At 46.4% G+C, this 20,087-nt stretch overlaps 1 protein-coding gene across 2 annotated transcripts in view; it reads right to left on the bottom strand.

Annotated features, from left to right (window-relative positions):
- The window catches only part of IGFBP5 (insulin like growth factor binding protein 5), a 65,840-nt gene extending 46,229 nt beyond the window's left edge, over positions 1-19,611 (bottom strand). The window contains exons 1-2 of one of the 2 annotated variants that reach the window (XM_084806416.1): positions 19,473-19,611; positions 8,723-9,111 (exon numbers count right to left, since the gene is read on the bottom strand). In XM_084806416.1, coding sequence (XP_084662542.1) covers positions 8,723-9,053 — 331 coding nt within the window. In that variant the 5' untranslated portion in view covers positions 9,054-9,111; positions 19,473-19,611. Of the gene's footprint in view, positions 1-8,722; positions 9,112-11,007; positions 11,491-19,472 lie in introns of those variants that run through there. The other variant, XM_084806407.1, reaches the window with a different exon arrangement.
- Positions 19,612-20,087: the final 476 nt, after the last annotated feature.

The raw sequence follows: 20,087 nt of genomic DNA, 5'->3' as shown, positions 1-20,087 counted from the left end.
AATGTCTGCCGAACCACTCCTGTCTACATGTTTATTGACACTTGCAAAGAACGCTAAAAGGTTAGTGAGACAGGACTTACCTTTGTGGAAGCCATGTTGATTCTTTTTCAGCAGGGCTTGTCCTTCTATGTTCTTACTAATTCTATCTTTAATAATGCCTTCAACCAATTTACCCGGAACAGACATTAAGCTAACCAGCTTGTAATTTCCCAGATCCCCCTTGTATCCCTTTCTGAAAATGTATCAGTTGACGACTGCAGCATCAAGCGATGACATGAGTGTGTGAATGAACCAGCATAGATTAAACACTACTAACAGAACTGATCTGCCTGAACCACAGTGCTTGCTTGTCAATGGAGTCAGTTCACATGTTCAGCCATGAGTCACAACCCCTTCTCAGACATTTGCTGGTGCTCCTTTAAAGCTGTACATCGGTGGTCAAGCACATGCAGAAGGTCCCAGGTTCAATCCCCAGCATCTTCAGGTTGGGTGGGGAAAAATCTCTGGGGAGACTCCTGCTGCCAGAGATCTCGGAAAGCCACTGCCAGTCAGTGTAGAGTAGACAATACTGAACAAGATGGACCATTGGTCTGACTCGGCGCACTGCAACTTCCCATGTTCCTCCTTACATTCCATGAACACACATTGGCAGAGGAACATAGGAAGCTGCCTTCTGCTGAGTCAGACCCTTGGTCCATCTAGCCCAGTATTGTCCACACTGATGGGCAGCAGCTGCCCCAGGTTTGAGGCAGAGTGTTTTCCCAGCCCTACCTGGAGATGCCAGGGATCGAACTTGGGATCTTCTGCATGCAGAGCAGGTGCTCTACCACAGAGCCACAGCCCTTCCTCTACTCCCAATCTGCACACTTGCATTGAATGCCTGAACAGGGACCTCCTACATAGAGCTGCATGTGTGAGGGGGCCCTACTGATGCATTCAATGAATGCATGCAGTAGTGGGGGTGGTGCCTGCCACTCTGCCCACCCCAATGCACATTCACATTGCATGCACAGGGGAGCAGCAGCATGATGGAAAAGGAAAAGTGTTGAGCAAACAAGCCATGAGGGATCGACTGACGCACATCTACGTGAGAAGTGGGCTTCTCATAACATTCTCAGTCATGCTCAGAAACAATGGGGAGCAGCAATCAACACACACACGCACGCACGCACACACCAGCCAACTTCATTGTATTGAACATTATACATAAGCAGGACCTACTCTGGCCTATACATAATAGACATATGGAGGGGAGGAGGAGCACACCTGTCCTCTGGCACACCTATCCTGCCTTCAATGCCCACTCAGCAGTGTAATGTTAGAGTCAGAGATGGTGTCAAGGGTAGGCATGGCTAGGCACCTGCTGAGGGCCTGCACTCCAGCAGGGGCCCACTGGCAAGTGCCCCCTAGAGTTGCTCCTCTTCTTCACTACTGCAACCTGCTTGTTCAGCTGCCTCTTATTCTGGCCCAAACAATGGTAGTCCTGAGAAGGAGGAGTGAGCAACCTACTTGCTCACTGGCTCTCTGCCTGTCAAGCCAACAAGCAGTAGCAATGATGAGAAAGAGGATGAGGAACAACAGCTGCTGGTGGTAATGGTGGTGGGAAGGCAGACTCACTGAGGGAGGGGGCCAGCTGAGGGTGTCTTGACCAATGGCCTTGAAAATTCTGGAACTGGCACTGGTTAGAATACAGCCTAAGTATCAAAATCCAACCCATATCAGCCCAGCAATGGGAAAGTCTGGGCTTATATGGAGAGACACTGCCAGTTAGAGCAGGCAGTACTGGGCTTGATGGACAAATATCCTTAACTTGATACACATCAACTTTCGATGTTTCTCTCATTCACCCCTCTTTTCTTTAAGCTGACCTTTTTATTTTGTATTTGTCTCTGGTCAATACCTTAAATCCATTCCTTCTCCAAAAACCAGGTGCTACCTTTTCCCTCAGGAGCCCCCACTGTCTTTCCACAAAATAAGAGAAACTCAGCTTTGGCACTTGGGCCTGATGGATTAAATGCCTCTTTCCCCACTCCCCTATCTTAGAATATATATATATATATATATATATATATATATATATATATATGAATGAAGAATGGAGTTTTTCCAGTTTCTGAGGGAGCCACAGGCCTGTTGCTACTAGCCTTAGCTTTAACGTCTCGAGGATTTTGAAGTTGTCTTGGCTTCATGCGGCGAGAGAGAAAGAGAACAGTTCATCGAGGGTTGCCAGTTATGCCTTGGATGAACAGCACATCCTAGCAACTGTAGAAGGCACACAGCTTGCTGCTCCCATGACCCTTGACCCAACCCTCACCCTGCCTAACCCCCGTTCACCCAGAGCCCCCATCCTCCCTTTCTAACTTTGCACCTGCCCCCCTTTATATCCCAGACACTCTATTGCAGCTGTTGTGTGTCTGTTCTACCCAGCCCCATGTTAAATTCATTTGAGCGGAGAGTGTGAGGGGAACTATGTCAAAGGAATGGCAAAACATTAAATCTACTACTAGCTGGAGGAAACGTAAGCTCAAGTCACTGCTTCTCCCCTTGCTTGTGAAAGCTGAGGCAGCAAAAACTGTTGTTGTTGTTGTTGTTACTATTATCATGCTAGCTCCAAGACTCCCTCCTTCCTAGCAACAGTTATTGTTGGCTCGTGGTCTCACAAGGAAGTCTACCAGTGATTCATTCTCCATTTTTTGGCAAGAAAAAAAAAAATAGGGGGCATAATGGGAGGGAGGAGGAGAGAACTTTGGGGCAACAGTTAGTTTCTAGGAACTTGCTTCTTCTGCAAATGGAAATTTGAGGTCTGAGTAAGAAACCCTACATTTGTCTGCAACTGCTGCAATCCCAGGGCTGGCCCAAGACATTTTGCTGCCTGAGGCAGAGGGCAAAATGCTGTCCTCCCTCCCACATTGCGCATACAAAAGCAGACTGGACTGGCGGTTGACTTTTACTTCAACAGTTGTGATGGGACAGTGTCCTCCTCCATTGCACCTAAGGTCATCGGGCTTGCTTAGGGGGCATAGTGCAGGCTGTGTAGCACACACACCACACTGTCCTCTAACACACTGTCACCCTTTCCCATTTCCTAGCATCTGCTGCCTGAAGCATCCGCCTCATTCTGCCCCATGGTAGGGCCATCCCTGTGCAATCCTGCGTGCACTTACCTAGTAATTCCCCAGGCAACAAATGCATGTCATTAAAGATCTAGACATGCGGCAGGGAACCCTCACTTAATGTCTGCTTCCTGCCATGCAAGGTGTTTTGAAAGGTGTGCGTGTGTTGACTCAGACCATTGGCCCAGCTACCCTGATGGGCAGCAGGCAGCTTCCAAGAATACAAAGAGAAGTCTTTTCTACTGTGCCGCCTGAAATAGTTTGGCAAGTTGCAAAAGAGGACAAAGCTCCCTTGTCTGTAATAGTTGTATAGAACCAGGTTCGGCAGAAAAGAAATTTCCAGATGTTTTGGACTTCAACTCCCAGCATTCCTGACCATTGGCCCTGCTGGCAAGGGCTTCTGGGAGCTGCAGTCCAAAACACCTGGAGATTTACCTTCTGCCCACCCCTGGTGTAGAAGAGAGAATTTCAGCAGGTGCAGCTTGGCATGACAAATGCTGGATAAATGTCCTCTTAAAGGTGCAGGAGCATTATCTCCTCATTCGCATCTTGCCACCCTAACCTGAACTCCTTCTTGGGTAGAAATGCATAGAACCAAACCAGGGACCTTTTACAGGCATAGCATGTGTTGCCCAATGGAAGCATGGGCCCTCCCCCTCTTAACGTGCACCAGCATGTTAACAACGTCATGTGCAATTCTGCACCTGCAGCTTGTATTTGTATTTGTGAGCTTGATTTCATGCTTTGTATTTTCAGTGGCTGGTCTGTGACCATAATTCCAAAAAATGCAATGTCATGTGCAAAAGTAGCCCATGCTGGCTCTTACTTTTGAGAAACATGCATAGGATTGGGCTATTTATTTCCTCTCCTCAGAAGATGTGATGGAGAAGCGCTGGTATGATGTGGCGAGGCAAGACGCCAAAGCAGAAAAAGCAAATGTTTTAAAAATAAAAAAAATCCAGAACCACTATCATAAAATAATACCCTTTCATTTCTTCTCAGTTGCATCACTTTTTCTCAAGAAAGCAGCACGGCCAAAGCTTAGAATCCCAGCTAGAACCATGATCAACTCATCTTCTCATTTGTAGGACAACTGTTTTAGTCCAAGAATATCTGCGTGCTGCTGGCAGAAATAATAAATAATATCTCTTCCATTTTGGTAGGTGCATTAATTGGCCTCTTTCTGAAAAATGAGTCCATTTTGATTGGTTGTAGTTCTCCAAGCTAGCTGTGCAAGTGTCCAGTTGTCTGTTCACCCCAGGTGACATATTTTCCTGGTGATCATGAAGGATGTTTACTGGCATCTATTTCCTAAAACCTCACCTTTAATTAAAAATAAAAACAGAAATGTTTCTAGCCTTTTGTGGCTCCTGAGAAAGTCACCTTGATGTTACTATTATTACATCACACACACACACACACACACACAGATATACACATACACACACACACACACACACACATATACACACACACACACACAATTCCTTCAGGCAAAGTTTCTACAGCGCAGCTACTGTTGCTGCATGTGGCCGCTAGGGGTTGCTTCTGCAGCAACCACATATTACTAAGAAAACCTTCCCTGCACAAGGAAGGTTGCAAGGGTGTGGGATGGTGTCTGACACTAGCAACATAGTCAGTAGAATCACATGGGGAAACTCTTCTGGAACTGTACCACTTCAAGATGCAGGCAGAGATTCAAATGACTGAATGTTCCCCCATCTCGAAAACTCCCAAACCCATGAAAAGCCGCCATATCGGGGAGAAGGATTCTTGCTCAGTCTTCCTCTTGATCGGCTCATTTCCTGCATGCAGGAAGGGTTCGAGAAACAGCATCCACGGAGAAGCATTCAATCATGTGAATACACACACACACTTGCATTCCAATGTGGTTCAGTTCTAGAGGGGAAGCACCATATTCTCCTCTTGCTTCCAAAAAGGTTGGCTGTATCCAGATGATGGCAAGAAGAAAGCTCACCGATTGGGCTGGGGTCCTACTATAGGCGCATGGGCAAATAACAGAAATGAACAGAATGTGAGAAAGGTATGTGGGAAATGGTTGAAAAAGTCAAGGCATCATAGTAAAAACTAGGGGTGGGCAGGAAGGGCTTCTCTCTGGCGGTAGGCAGAAGTTAAGCATGCACTTCTACATGGGAAACTAAGGTGCAGGGCAGAGAAGGGGAAATGATGACCCTCCAGATGTTGTTGGACTACGACTCCCATCATCCCTCCCCATTGGCCATGCTGGCTAAGGGTGATGGGAGTTGCAGCCTAACAACATTTGGAGGGAGACACGTCCCCCACCAGTGATGTAGGGGCCAAGGCTTCTTTGGCGTGGGAGGCTGAAGCCCCCCGGACCAGATATGGGCACTTACTCTCACATCCCACACATGTGGGATAGCCATGTAATAGCCAATTAGAAATGTAATAGCTAGTTAGAAAGAACAGAGGCTCCTAGTGTTCTTTTTCCTGGCCTTGGCAAATGTCTCCTTCTATCTGAGTGGCAGTCATGTGCCTTTATCCCTGGGCCACAGACAAACTGAGGCATAGTGATCAGCCTCTGCTCCAAACATGCAGTTTCTTGCCAACCCCAGACTATTGCAGCCCATCCATTGTAGGAAGCACAGGAGAGGGATGGTGGGAATGCCGGCTTCAAAATCAACTTTCCTCAGCAAAGAGGAATACACCATTAATTTATTATATATAGGCCTGACTTTTTCGCCTCTCTTCAGTTTCCAGCTCTGGGCCAGTTTTGGTCATTGAGAGACCACAGCCGGGACTGGCTTCCTGAGCACTCACTCCTTGGATTTCTGGCCAACCTGGCACAAGCCTTCAAGTTCAAGTCGAACTTCATTTTTTCCCCTTCACCAGTTGCTTAGAAACATGCCTATGAAAATATACTTCTCCGTTCTCACACTCTACTGTTCTGGTGCCAAGAGCTTTTATTTTCCCTATGCCTTGCCCTCGGAAATTCCTGATTTTATTTTAAAGTCTTGCAGGCATAAAGTTATACCCAAGTCATTCATCTGTTCCCAACAAATTTCTGTCTCTGGGGAAAGGTGACTTTGGTATTATTTTCAGGGACCACTTTGAACAAGACTGGATTAAATTTTAATGGAGGAGCAAAACGGGGCTTCTCGAAATTCATTTGCAAAGACTTGGGGGGGGGGAAACGGTGGCGGAAAGCAAATTCTGAAGGGCTCTCTAGAATATTACAGCCCCATTAAAATGCTATGGCAACATTTGAAATGTCAAACAGACACCTGATAGCCACAGGTATCTGACAATTTCATCCTAGAGTGAAGATATGGGCTAGTTGTGCCAACAGTTCTCAATCATTTTAGTAAGGCAAACAACGAAGGGAAGTCTATTTTTAAGAGGGATCCACTTTCTGATCCTGAAGTCCTCAGACGGTGTTGTACACTAAAGGTTGGCAACCTAGTAACTTACAAGCCTCATGCAACCCCATAATAGGTTCATGGCCAACTGGGGAACTGTGACTCAGTGGTAGACCACCTGCTTTGCATGTAGAAGGTCCCAGGTTCAATCCCCAATGAAAATTGGTTCAAGGGCTGTATGCATGAGAGAGAGAGAGAGATTCCGCTTTTCACTTCATCACTCCTTGGGTTTTGCATGTAACACTACTGCTGATGAGAAGTTCAGAAGTTGGCTATTCCTGATATAGACCATTTTGGAGCACCTGCTCAACAGCTGGAAGCGTGAGAGCGGGGGGAGGGGGGAGAAGGGGGTGGGAAGGGAAAACGCACAGGCATCTTCAGACCAAATCAAAAAGTCAAACTGTTGCTGGTCTCATCTGTCTGTAAGTGGCACTGTTGCAACTCCAAATGCTGCAGATGAGTGCATTGCTTTGCAGGCTGCTGTATTTGCATTTAACTCTGTTCTCCATATTACTGACCAAACACAGACAGACACACACAGATATGTAAGTACTGTAGATGATGTGCAATAAGGATCTTTCACATAGTTTTAGTGTGAGCGGATTGTTACACAGTTTAAGTTTGCTGGGTTCCAAGGCAGGAAATCAAGTCGAAATCAAGTCAAATCTCCCCCCGCCCCCTCCCCCTCATGTAACAGAGCAGTTCCACCTTATGGAATGATCCAGCCAAAGTCTTTGCCTTTAGCCTCCTCCAAAAGCAGCACCTGACCTTTTGCAAATTTGTTCTTTACTTAAAGAAACTTTCACTCTGCCAGTTGAGATGACACCTAAACCAAGCCAATGCCTTCAAGTAACAGCAGCAGGAGGAGGAGGAGGGGTGGGGAATCATAAAAGCAGCAAGATTTATGGGGTGTTGGGAAGAAGAAACTGTAGCTGCAAATCTTCCCTGTGTGGATGCAACAGGCAGTCTGGCAAAAAGCAGATGCTTGTTTTTGTAGAAGGGGAAGGATGAGAAACACTGGCTTTTGGGGAGAGAAGTGTGAGGCTCTCCTTTGCATCCAGGTATGGAGAAAAGAAGAAGAAATCATCCAAATGGAATACAGGATAGGAAACATTGGGTCAGGATTTGTTTTCCGCCCACCCCTACAAGTGCTTATCAAGGTTTTGTTTTCAAAAATGTCTTTTTAAAATGCATTACTTTATTCCACCTGCTCATTTCTCTGCCAGAGTGACTTAGGCAACAATGACCTCCAAATGCATCATAGGGAAAATCCATTCTGAGGAGGATGGGACAGGGCTGCATACACAGGTATGGAAAGTTGGACTGAATTGGACTCAATGGGGTATTTGCTTTTACCACAGAGATGCAAAGCTTAAAGGTAGGATGATAAAGGCCAAAGGAGAAAGTCTGATACTAAACCTGACAATATAATGGAAGGGAAAGTTTGGGAGGGTGCAAAATCTAGGTGGCAAGTACCAAAGACAATAGTGCAGTTACTAATTGTAGAATCTGGACTTAATGATCTTGTTCCTCCCTCCCCTACTCAGATGGCACATTACTTCAAAAAGTAGTAAGCCAGCCCTGCTGCATTTGGGGACCCTCCTGGTCATTCTGCCATGTGGGGCCCTGGACCTCTGCCCCCATGTCCTGCTCTATTGGCACCACTGAGCAAAGGGGAAAATGCCTGGACCGAGAAAAGTGGCACAGTCAAGAGGGTGCAGTAAAGCCCCAAGTGAGAAACGATGGCTGAGATGCAACAGGTGGTGAAGAAAACTCATCTGAGTGAGAAACAAGGGGTGTAATAAGGGTGGGCAAAGGTTATGCAGTGGAAGATAAGGAAGACAGTGGCCCGAGGCTGAGGTGGGAAAGGGAAATGTAGCTGCAGGTGAAAGTTAAAGGAAACTGCACTGAAGGAAAGCATGAACAATGGGACAGTGTGGAGGTCGCACAGGTTTATCAGGCATGGGTGGTGTGTGTGTTTGTGTGTGTGATTGAAGAAGGCAAGGGAGATGCAAACGAGGGATGATGACCCAGGCGTAATAGGATCGGAAAGGTGGCCTGATGGGATAGGTGGTGCCTCAAGGAACTAAGGTTGTTCAGAGGGCGCTTAGAGCATAGCAGCCAATATATGGGGATACGTGGAAGGAAGAGAGCGGAGCAACATAGAGAGATACCGCCTTGAACCCCCACCAAGGCCCAGGCAGGACTCACCATTCCTGGCTTGCTCCCTGTAGCTCTTCTCGTTGAGGCAGACCCCTCTGCCGTGGAGCAGGGCATGCAAGGGCTTCTCCTCGCCTTGGCGCGGCAGGCAGCGCAAGCCTTGAGCGCACCGCTCTGTGTACACCCCGCACGACTGTCCTTCAGCCAGGGCGCACGTCATGCAGCATCCACAGCCGGGCTCCTTCACCAGCTCGCAGCCCGCAGGGCTGGGGGGGCACATGGAAAGGGCTTTCTCGTCGCAAGATTCACAGTGCACAAAGGAACCCAAGGCATGCGAAAGCCCCAGGCACAGGGACAAGAGCAAAACCTGCGTCAGGAGCATCTTCAAGGCACTCGCAGCAATGTCGTCGCAGGCAACCAATGCAGTATTGATCGTCTTTCTGAGGGAAGAAAATATCTTTAAGAGAAAAAAAAAAGTATCTCCTTCCTTAGATTCCAAAAGAGCTTTTCCACCGCAAAATAGTGTGTGAAAACAAAACAAAATTAAACCAGGCTGTCAAAATCTGCAGGCAATGGCAGTAGCAAGAACTACAGATGCAACAGGTTGGAGACTGGGGGGGGGGGAGTTGCTGGGAAAAGGGTTAAAAAAAAAAAAGAGCAGGAGTAGCTTTGGTGAGGCTGCACAAAGAGGTGCAAAATAATCCACACGCCTCACTAAAAAAGCAGCCTCTGCAAGAGGCTGAGAAGGAGGAAGCAAAGAAGGCAACAGGCTTCTTTTTTACTGTCCTGATATTATCTGCAGCAAATTAAAACAACAACAACAACAACAACAAAAAGTCTAGAGTAGCTCTAAAGCAGGTAGAGCTGGGCTTTTGTCGAGAAGAGATTTCGCTTGGGACTGTCTGCTGTTATTATATATATATATATATATCCCTTCTCTTTCTAGATTGGGTGAAGAACAACAAAGAGGTTTTGCTGTAAAGTTAGAGGATTTTTTTTTTTTTTTACAAAGTCGGCAGTAGAAAGAGAGCGAAGGAGGAAAGGGGGGAAAGAGAGAGAGAGAGAGAGAGAGAGAAGAATTCCACTTTGTAGATCTCCCAACACTTTCCCCCTGGAGAAGTTTCTAAAGAGACTGAATTGCGCCGAGCAGGCATGTCTTTTAAATAGACTGCCCCTGGCTGCCTGCCAGCCCCTCGCTGCAATCTGAGATCCCAATGACACCTCAGCCTGAATGGGTGCCAGTAACCAGGGCAAGATCAGTGCACACTCCAAATGCGGGTGGGGGGTGGGCTGTGAGTGTGTGCGCAGCTTCTGACTTCTAGGCTTCCAAAGCCTTGGCAAGGATCAGCAACATTATTGTTAGCAGGGGTGTGCGCGCGCGCGGACACCCCCCCCCCCAAGGGCATCCAATTGCCTTCTTTATCCTGGACACAAGAAGGAATCGTGTTTCTTTTCCCTTCAAACTGCAGGGAATATTTCAAAACACTCAAGAGGTCTGGTGTGTCATGTTTTTATTTGGTGCCCAAGGGTTATCATCACGTGCATGCTTCCTGGGGAGCAAGCCCCACTGAATTGTGAGTATGTATGCATAGGGATGGAAGGGCATGTGGGGTTGCCAACGTTTTTTTTAAAACTGATCCCTGCTCCTGTACCTTTTAACTTCAGTTCACTGTACAGTTGCTGACAGATGATTGTGCTTCTCTCCATGCTGTGGTAAGCTTTGCCTGTTGGTTTCTTCAGATGAAGATGCAGCCAGTAAGAAGCACAGGAACAAGCCAGGCACCAGTTTTTGGGGGGTCAGTTGGCAACACTAGGTACAAGAGGATAGCTTTGCTGTACCTAGCTTACCACCACTGTATGCTCCTTGCTAAAGAGTGTTCACAGGGTCCAACTCATATGCATTCGATCAACCCAGCACCAATTTATAACCCTACATTTGCAGTTGAGGTGTATCACTGTAGCGCTCTAGACCAAGGAGTTGTTTGCTGGATTAGTTTGACAACTCCTTTAGCATATACTGTGTCTTCAGGTTGTAACATGGCAGGCGTCTGTCTGCATGTGACATGACATCACTGGTGCAGGGTGTGCATCTGCATGGATTTGTAGATGCATGCTTTGTTCAGTAAGGCTGTGCACCATGACAGTGTGCACGTGTGTATGTGTGTGGTAACAAAAGCTTCTTACCTCACAAATACAAATGGCACCAACAAACCCAAAGCATCAACTCCCCCCCCCCCAAAGCATGTCAGGTCTAATCAGAACTCAAGAAAGTTAGCTACATACATGATGTTTGCCATGTAAATCACACACATCACAGATTGTAAAGGCATCCTTACCTCTTCCACCCTTCTTGGTGCTCTTCTGAAACCTCACCTTGCAAAGGATTCAAAAACATCCCAGATCTGGAAAGGAAAAGTTTTTCCTCCACAATTCCAAACAAGGAGAAGATGTGTGGAACATATTCTTGCATGTTATAGAACGGCCTTCTCCTCCCTTCGTGAATGACTGACCGTAGATGAAAATGGCTAGGAAGTACATGTCTAGCAGAGGCCTTCGCAATACCCTAAAACTCAAAACTAGCTTTGAATAAAATACAGTATATAGAGATCTCAAACCCTGGAAGAGCATTCTGAAATCCTACTTTCTGCATATAACCTGTAAGGACAGCAGTCAGTACCTTCAAACAAAGAAAAGCTGGGAACCCGGGGAGGGGGGGATGACTGAAAGCAATCTGTCATTTTTGTTTGAGATCCACAAGTAGCAACCCTCCCCTCTTCCGCCTCAAGTTAGATTCTAGTTCTCTCTACAATCTCGAATATGCCTGCATTGCACGGCTTTTGCCACTAGAATGCACCCTTATCTATGATAAGTCCTTGGTTCTGCTGTTTAAAAATGTTAACCCCTTTCTGCCAACTTGGCTTTGCTTGCATGCTCTTTGCACCCGCTACCTAAGCACTGCTTTGAATTTTCTCTCTTGCCACCTGCACATGGGAATGATTGGAGCCCTTGGAGATTTCTTTTCTCAGAATGTGGGTCCCAAATGCCCAAGAGCTGACAAATCCTGGTGTGTGTATGCGTGGAATTGAAAGCTGGCAAATATCCAGAAGCCAGCTTCACATCGAGATGGGGTTGCCACCTCCCCACACCCTGACAGTAGTTGAGAGCCTTTAAGCTAGAGGTGGGCAACTGGTGGCCCTCCAGATACTTTGACATACAACTTCCACCAGCCCTAGCTAGCATAGCCAATGGTGAAGGATTATGCATGGTGTGGAGAGAGCGGATCAGGACACCCTCCTCTTAGAATACTAGAACCCGGGGTCATCTCATGAAGCTGATTTCTGGGAGCTTCAGGAGAGATAAAAAGGAAGCACTTCTTCACACAGCAAATAGTTAAACTATGGAATTCACTTCCACAAGATGTGGTGATGGCCACCAATTTGGATGGCTTGAAAAGAGGATTGGACAAATTCCTGGAGGAGAAGGCTATCGGTGGCTACTAGTCCTGATGGCTATGTGCTACCTCCAGTACCAGAGGCAGTATGCCTATATACACCAGTTGCTGGGAACCATGGGTGGGAGGGTGCTGTTGCACTCATGTCCTACTTCTGGGTTTCCCACGGTTGGCCACTGTGTGAACAGAATGCTGGGCTTCTTATGTTCTTTTTGATTGTAGGCCAAAGCATTTGGAGGGCCATATGTTACCCACCCCTGTTTAACCACTGTGTGACAGGCAGAAACTCAACTTTCTTCTGCATCTCCATGCAGGACAAAATTGGCTTAAGTGCAGCATGTGCCCTCCACCCCAGAGTAGTTAGGATGCTTCTCATGCACAGGGATCTCTCCAGAGGTTGCATCCCCTTATATACAATACATCAGCCCTCCCTCTATGCATACCTCACCAGGGATGGACATTTCACCAGTAACTAGTCATCACCAGAGTTCCGCTGCCCATGATGGTTTAGATGGTAATTTGTTCATCCTCACAAAACCCAAGAAGGCCATTCATATTCCAGTATTTACAAATAGGTGGGTGACAGTGACTATTTCAAAGCCAGAAAAAGAGGTCCTTGATGAGCAGGGACTTGATCCTAACCTCCCCCCTGCCCGGCCACCTTGCCAACTGACCAGGAAAAACAAACAAAAACCTGGCCTGCTTTGCTCTTGTGTTTTGAAGGCAGCTTTATCAGCCAAAATCAGCCAATAAAGCTTTCAGTGGCATGAGGATAAGCATGACGATCTGCTAATGTCTGCCAATCAAGCTATTTGATAAAGGCACAGGAGGAGGGGGCATTAAAAAAGTTGGCAACTTGGCCCCTGGTCCAGGCCTTTACAATCTGTGGCCCACCAAGCGGAATCAAGGTCAAACCAAAGACATTATTTCTGATTGCGCTGGCTACTTAATGGTTGGCATAAATTCTCTTTCTTGCCATGTATATGTAGGTAGGGAGTGGGTAAGGCGGCCACAGGCATTACCAAAAAAGAGGAAATACATCACCAAAAAGATGGCAAAATTGCATAAATGTTACATAGGCTATATTTATATGCATAGATGCAAATTTGGAAATAATTAATATAATTTAAAAAGAAATACAAGGCATCTCACCATGGTGTGGAAGACTGTGACCAGGTGACCTGTGTGCCTTGGTCAGTCTGCTGTTCTGGTGCGAACTGTGGATGGGCAACTTCAAGGCTCAGCTCTTCCTTTTTGATGGGTTTTTTAAAAAAATCTTTATGCTGGACTGAGACTGGACAGCCCTTCAAACAGGACTCTTTCAAACAGAAGATTGTCCTCCGTAAAGTAGGGCACCTGGCCACCCTAGGCTGGAGGAAGTGGTGTGAAGTGGGGCAAAGGTCAATTGATTGATGGTACTGCTTTGGAATGAGGGAGAAGTGGTGAAACTATCCCAGCCATATAATCCAAGATATATTTTGGATATCTGTCGAACAACCAGCTTGTCTCCATGTTTCCTTTCTTGGATAAGGTACTTGAGTGTATGGTGGTGGTCCAGTTCCAGAGCCTTCTGGATGACATTGATTATCTGGATCCATTTTGATCTAACTTTCAACCAGGTACAGGAACTGTCTTTGGGAATCTTGACCTGCATGATTCTCCTGGTCCTTGAACCGTCTTTCGACACCATTGTCTGTTGCAGGGGTAGGCAACTTACTGCCTTCCAGATGTTTTGGACCACAACTCCCAAACCATGAGCCAGCATGGTCAGGGATTATGGGAGTTACAGTCAAAAGTATCTGGAGGGCACCAGGTTACCACCCATGTCCAGGCTCCCTTCTGGGATGCTTGTCTGGTTAGGAATTGGGGAGATCTCATTGTGTTAGTTCCATTCTTACCTGGGGAGGTGCAGGGAGGCTTCAGAAGGAAGTACTGAGAGTCCTTTGCTTCACCCCACAGCAATTGCTATTTTGAGGTACCACAAGGTTCCCTCTTGCTCTCTTCCCTACTGATTGAGATTTACATGATACCAGTTGTAGGTGGGTGTCTTCAGGGTTTTAAGATGAGATGTCATTAATATGCTGATGATAATGTGCTCCATTTCCATCTAGTTGAGGTGAGGAGTCTGATGTTCTAGAAAGGTGATTTAGGGGCAGTAGTGGGCTGGAAGAGAAGACTAACAAACTGAAATGCAGTCTAGACAGGATCGAGGGCTTGGTGGCTTCTCATGCCATTGACTCTAGAGGTAGTTTTCAGCCTGTTCTAGATGGCATTGCACTTCCCTATAAGCAGGGGTGGGGAACCGGCGGCCTTCCAGATGTTGTTGGACTACAACTCCCATCATCCATTACCATTCGTCATGCTGGCTGGGTCTGATGGGAGTTGGGAGTCCAACAACATTGGGAGAGGCACAGATTCCTCACCCCTGCCACAACAAATTAGGTTGGCAGTTAAGGATGCGATTGGCTCAGCCTTTGCTCCTAGATGCTCAGCTGGCATCCATGATCAGAAGCACTTTTCACTGGTTTTGGTTGGTGTCCCAGTGGAGCCTTTGTGTGCAGAAGGAAGATCTGTCACTACCATTCATACACTGGAAACATCCACAATAGACTATTGCAGCTTTCCCCAACCTGATGCCCAGTGGCCATGCTGGGTGAGGAATGCTGGGAGCTGTAATCAAACACATCTTGCATGTGCCAGGTTGGGGAAGGGTGGACCACTGCAATAGGCTTTACGTGGGACTCTCCCTGGATTTTTCTTAGGGCACAATCCTATGGCCACTAGTCAGTGGCTAGACAGCCATACGATAGATCAGTTCCCAGGAACCAACCTCGGAGCCTGCACTCCAAGGTCAGTTCCAGGAGAACTGACCCCTACCCCCTCCTGTGCCGCCTTGTAGGCAGCAGGGATTGGCCCTGTGCTCCGTGTTCGGAAGAGCAGTGCGGAAGGGCAAAAATGGGGTGTTCCTGGGGCAGGGAGGTCATAAATGCCGGTGCGACACATCCTATGTGTCGTCTGGCCACCACTTCCTGCGCTCCAAGGTCCCGCAGCTAGAAATTAGCTGTCTAGCCATGAAAGCAGGGCAGGGGGAGCAAGGAGGAGATCAGCTCCTTGCCACTCCTCCCGCCCTGCACTGGATAGGCTGTCGCCCCTAGGGTCGGAGGCGACTGTCGATCCACATAGGATTGCTCCCTTAGAAACTAGTGACAAAAGCAGGGCCTTTTCTGTAGTGGTGCTGCTCAGGCTTTGGAACAGTCTCTGTGGAGACCTCCACCCTCTCCTTTTCTTGAGTTTGTGGCTTTTCTCCTCTCCCCTTTTCTTCTCAAGACAAAAGTGCAAACAATTTTGTTTACACAGCTGTCTTTGAAGGAGGCAGCTAATAAATGGCTTTAGGGTACAATCTTAGACACACTTACCTGGGAGTAAATCCCATTGAACGTATTTGAACTTATGTCTGAGTAGACTTGTGTAGGATTGCATTGGTAGGAAGTTGTTTGATGCATTATGTTTCTATGTTTTAATTGAGAGTATTTTTGATTAGTATATAATTAGTTACTCTTTTGTGCTTTTATGTAATTTTACTTTGGAAGTGATTTGGTTACCTACCTTGCTTTTTAGTGGAAAGATGGTATGCATGTTTCTGTATATGTGTGTGTGTGTATGAGAGAGAGAGAGGAGACAAATAGATAAAATGGGTATGTTGTGGACAGCTCAATCGGTTTTAAATGGTTTTCTGCTGTTGCTGGTTTTTTGTTGAAGTATATGTCATTAATGAATTGTATTGATGTCTTGTAATGTTTTTATCGCACACTGCTTTGAGCAGTTTTTAACTGAAAAATGGCCAGTGAGATTTTTAAATAAATTAAACTAGAAAGGTTTTTTTTTTTTAATGGCGCTTATGATCATAGGGCTGCATCCAATGTTGGCTGTGCCTTATCAGGAAGCACTTTTGCTCAGGCAAGTTGGGGCATGTTTTTTGCCAAGGCCTCCTATCCATTTAACTACCAAATTCCCCCCAAAGCGTCTTCTGACTGTTGGGGCAGTGGTGGCAGGGGGGCTTGAATAGGACAGGGGGCATCTTTACAGCAGCCTAAAATCCTGCATTTAAAATGGGGCTTTCTGCTTCCGTTTTAAATGCAGGGTCACAACGACTCCCTTTTTCACCCCGTTCCTTTCCCCGCTCCTCTTTCCCCCTCCTCCTCCCTGTATCTGAGTCTTCCATTATTGTTCATTGATCTCACTCCTCTTCTTGCTGCTTTTCCTCTTTTCACAGAGGGAACTCAAGCAGAACACAACGGGGGAATTTGATAGCTCATGATCTGCGTTCTATTTAAAAATGGAACAAAGGGCATTTAGTGCAGGAGACGCTCTGGAGGGTCACGGTGTCATGTAAAGAGCCCCCAACATCAGTGAAGGAGCAATCTCAATTGCAGGATAAAAGCTCCGTGTGAGGAAAGACAGGATATGGCACTGAGGCCTGCAGGGGTGGGAGGAGCCAACAAAATCAGGGCTGGCCCTTTGTTATAGATAGAATCATAGAATCATAGAATAGTAGGGTTGGAAGGGGCCTACAAGGCCATCGAATCCAACCCCCTGCTCAATGCAGGATAAATAATAAACGTTGTTTATTCGGTCCATTATGCAAAGTGAAGCTGTCACCTCAGGCGGAAGAAAGGTGTTAGAGGAGAGAGCTGTGGGCCATGCGGCCTGCTCTGCACCCCTTAAGTTAGCCTGCAGCCTTCAGGGGCAGTAGAGAATACTGACCCATCATCAATGTTGAAGACAGGTCTATCTGCCAGTCCAGTCGGCTTTTGTACATGGAATGGGAGGGGGCACCATCTTTGCCTCAGGCAGCAAAGTATCTTGGATGGCCTCTGAACAAAATTTGGATGCCCTAACTTGTGCGAGGGGAAGTGCTTTTCACTAAGGCAAAGCCACCATTGGAGTCAATCCACAGGGAACTTTGAATCCTACCTTTTCCTGAATCTTGCAAAATATATTCCTCCCCACTCCAACCCAGTGAACATTTAGAGCTTTGTGTTCAAATAAGCCCTTTTATGCTGCCACAAACCTTAACCCAGCCTTCCCAACCAGGCACCCTTCAGATATGTTGTTCTATAACTCCCATAATCAATTCCTGATCATTGGCCATGCTGGCTGAGGCTGATGGGAGTTGTAGTCCAAAACATTTGGAAGGGACCAGGTTGCCTACTCCTGCCATAGGCCAATTTGGAATTTGTACAATTTCAAATTGGTTTGATTTTTTTGAACTGCAAGTCCAGTTTCCACACAAATGTCTGAACTCATCCATCTGGGTTCCAAGTATAAATCCTGTGCACCTATTATGCCCCAGGGACTTGATCCATGAGAACAAAGTGGGAGCTATTCTGATACTGCGAACACCATTTCAGTAATTTCTCTCTCTCTACAATCATTGGGGTCCAGACACATACTCCCCTTTTTTCATGGGATTTTGCGCAGGATACTCAATTCTGCATTGGATGTCATCTGCTGGATGTTGTCGGGCCATCACAGATGATGAAGCCCCTGTTTATTGCTGTTGGTCCTGTGGAAATGGCTGGTGTTCAGTATACCTCATCTGCTCCGTGCTTCACAACTAGCTTCAGGCTATAATGCATAAAAGTGTTAGCTTTCCAAACAGAGATGAAGGGATAGAGCATATGTCTTCTAGACAGTTTGGCTTGACATTTGTATTCTGGTGCCACTTGACACATCAGACTTTTTCAGGGCATCCAGAAAGGCTAATGGATGACTCATGGATAAGAACTGACTTTATCTGGAAGGGATTCTATCCGGATAGCTCGGTAAAAGGAAAATAATAATAATAAAAATATATATTTTTAAAAGGTTTTGTGGAGGAAACTTACGTTTTACAAGCCTGAAAGAAAGAAAAGTTTTCATGCAATTAAAAAGGAGGCCGAGGATTAAAGTTCCTTGGGGATTTAAATATCTCCATCCAGAAATGCCAGAAGATAATGCCAATGTGTGAGGATGAAAGAAGGGACAACGACAGAAGAACATAAATCAGAAAGTGCATTGGCCAACCAAATGCAATTAGCTAAGTTTGGTGAAAGAGGGGTGAAAGAGCAAACAAGATGGCATTTGACTGGATCAGCACCAGGGTTCTGAGGGCCCTTGGGCAGGCACCCTCCATGGGCCCCTCCCTCAGTGACTCTGCCTTCTCACCGCCATTGTCCCCAGAGGCTCTTGCTCCTCATCCTCTCTCTCATCATTGCTACCGCTTGCTTGCTTGACAGGTGGAGAGCCAGGGAGGTTGGCTGCGGCATCTACTGGTGCTCACCACCTCCAGTGTTGTCTGGGCCAGAGCAAGAGGCAGGTGAACAAGCAGGTTGCAATAGTGAAGAGGAACTGGGGAGGGGGGGGGGCTCAGCAGGCATCCAACCATGCCTATCCTTGATGCCAGACCTGGCATTTAATCACTCTCTCTTTCTCTCTCCCCCTCCCTCCCTCCTTTGAGATGGTTAATAAGTGATTTGACTGAGATGCCTCATAAATAGACCATCTTCTTTCTTACCACGGAATGTATGAAATGAACAATGAAACTAAATATAAGTGTATCTCAATCTAGGAGGTCATATTTAAAGGGCATTAGATGAAGGCAATATTTTTTTTCCCAACTACGGAACACAAACAAAGAACGTATTGTCAGAAGGCTGTATGCAGGCAGTTATTTATATGAAGCATCTTTACCACTACTGTGATAATTGCTGTGATCCTGCATCACTTGATAACCATACACAAATAACAGAAAAGATGAGGAGTGGGACAATCCCTGTTTGTTTTTGCCTTGACTGCAGCCATTTCTACTCCTCTGGTACAAGCAAGGGAGTCGTGAAATTCACTAGACTAGATAAGGCCAGCGGCTTCTGGCCTAGTCAATTTCACTCCTTAGGAAAAACTTAAAAAAGAAAAAAAATACTTGAATAGTGTGGCACTGCTGTGAATGAGAGGTAGCTTTACATTGTTTTCTTTTACTTTCTTAAAGGGCTAACTCATGTAAATGCATGAATAAGTCATCCAATAGTTCCTGCAATTGCCCCATCAAAATGTATTATTTATTCAAAGCATTCTTATCCTGCTCTTTAGTCACAAGGCTCCCAGAGTGGCTTACAGGAATCAATGATTAGATCATCCCCGCCCTTAGGCTTACGATCTAAAAAGTCCTGAGACGCAAGGAAAGGGATTGGGAGGGAGGACCTGAGACGCAAGGAAAGGGATTGGGAGGGAGAAGGTAAAAAAACAAAACATGATGGTGCTGCTCGATTCAGTTGCCCAGGTGGATGGGAATATACTCATTGAACAACTCACCTGTCTGCACTGCATCTCTTGTCCTTCTGGGTTGGCCTGTTCTTTGTCAGCCTGTTCCTCTTTTCTTTTTTCTAGGCTGCTAGTCATGCTTCTTGGGGGGTAACATTTGACTTGTCCAGGTTATAGCTTGAAGCACTATGAAAACTTGCAGAACTGGTTTGACTAGAAACTATGCCGGGAAACACACATACACACACTATTGGCAACTCTGCTCTTCAGCAGTGTCTCCAGGGCTTTGGAAAGGCTTCAGGCTATTTCAGCCAGGGCCAGTAATTGATGGGAGTGTGGGGAGATCTTCGCCTTGTTGTGTGGGGAGGTGCTCCTCCTGCCAATAGCAGTATATGCAGCAGCACAGGGAAGAGTGGCATTTCCCACTTGCAACCCTGGGAAATTGTTCTGTTACTGCAACAGGAAGGGAGCCTGAAAAGAAAATATGTGGATGAAAAAATAGTTGACAGCTTTGCATTTCTTATCCTAGAAAATGATTGTCAACAAAGCCCTGAAATTGCATTCTCTGAACTGCACAGAGGACTGCATAGAAGCTGGAACTAGTTATGTGGGCTATGATGCAGAGCTGAAGCCCTACGCAGGCATTCAAGCCCTCATGTAATTAGA

Source organism: Heloderma suspectum, chromosome 1 (genome assembly GCF_057233095.1).
Source record: "Heloderma suspectum isolate Gila_16-S chromosome 1, 16-S_ref, whole genome shotgun sequence".
NCBI lineage: Eukaryota > Metazoa > Chordata > Lepidosauria > Squamata > Helodermatidae > Heloderma > Heloderma suspectum.
Note: the sequence above shows the minus strand (reverse complement) of the source record. Positions and strands in the feature narration are given on the sequence as shown.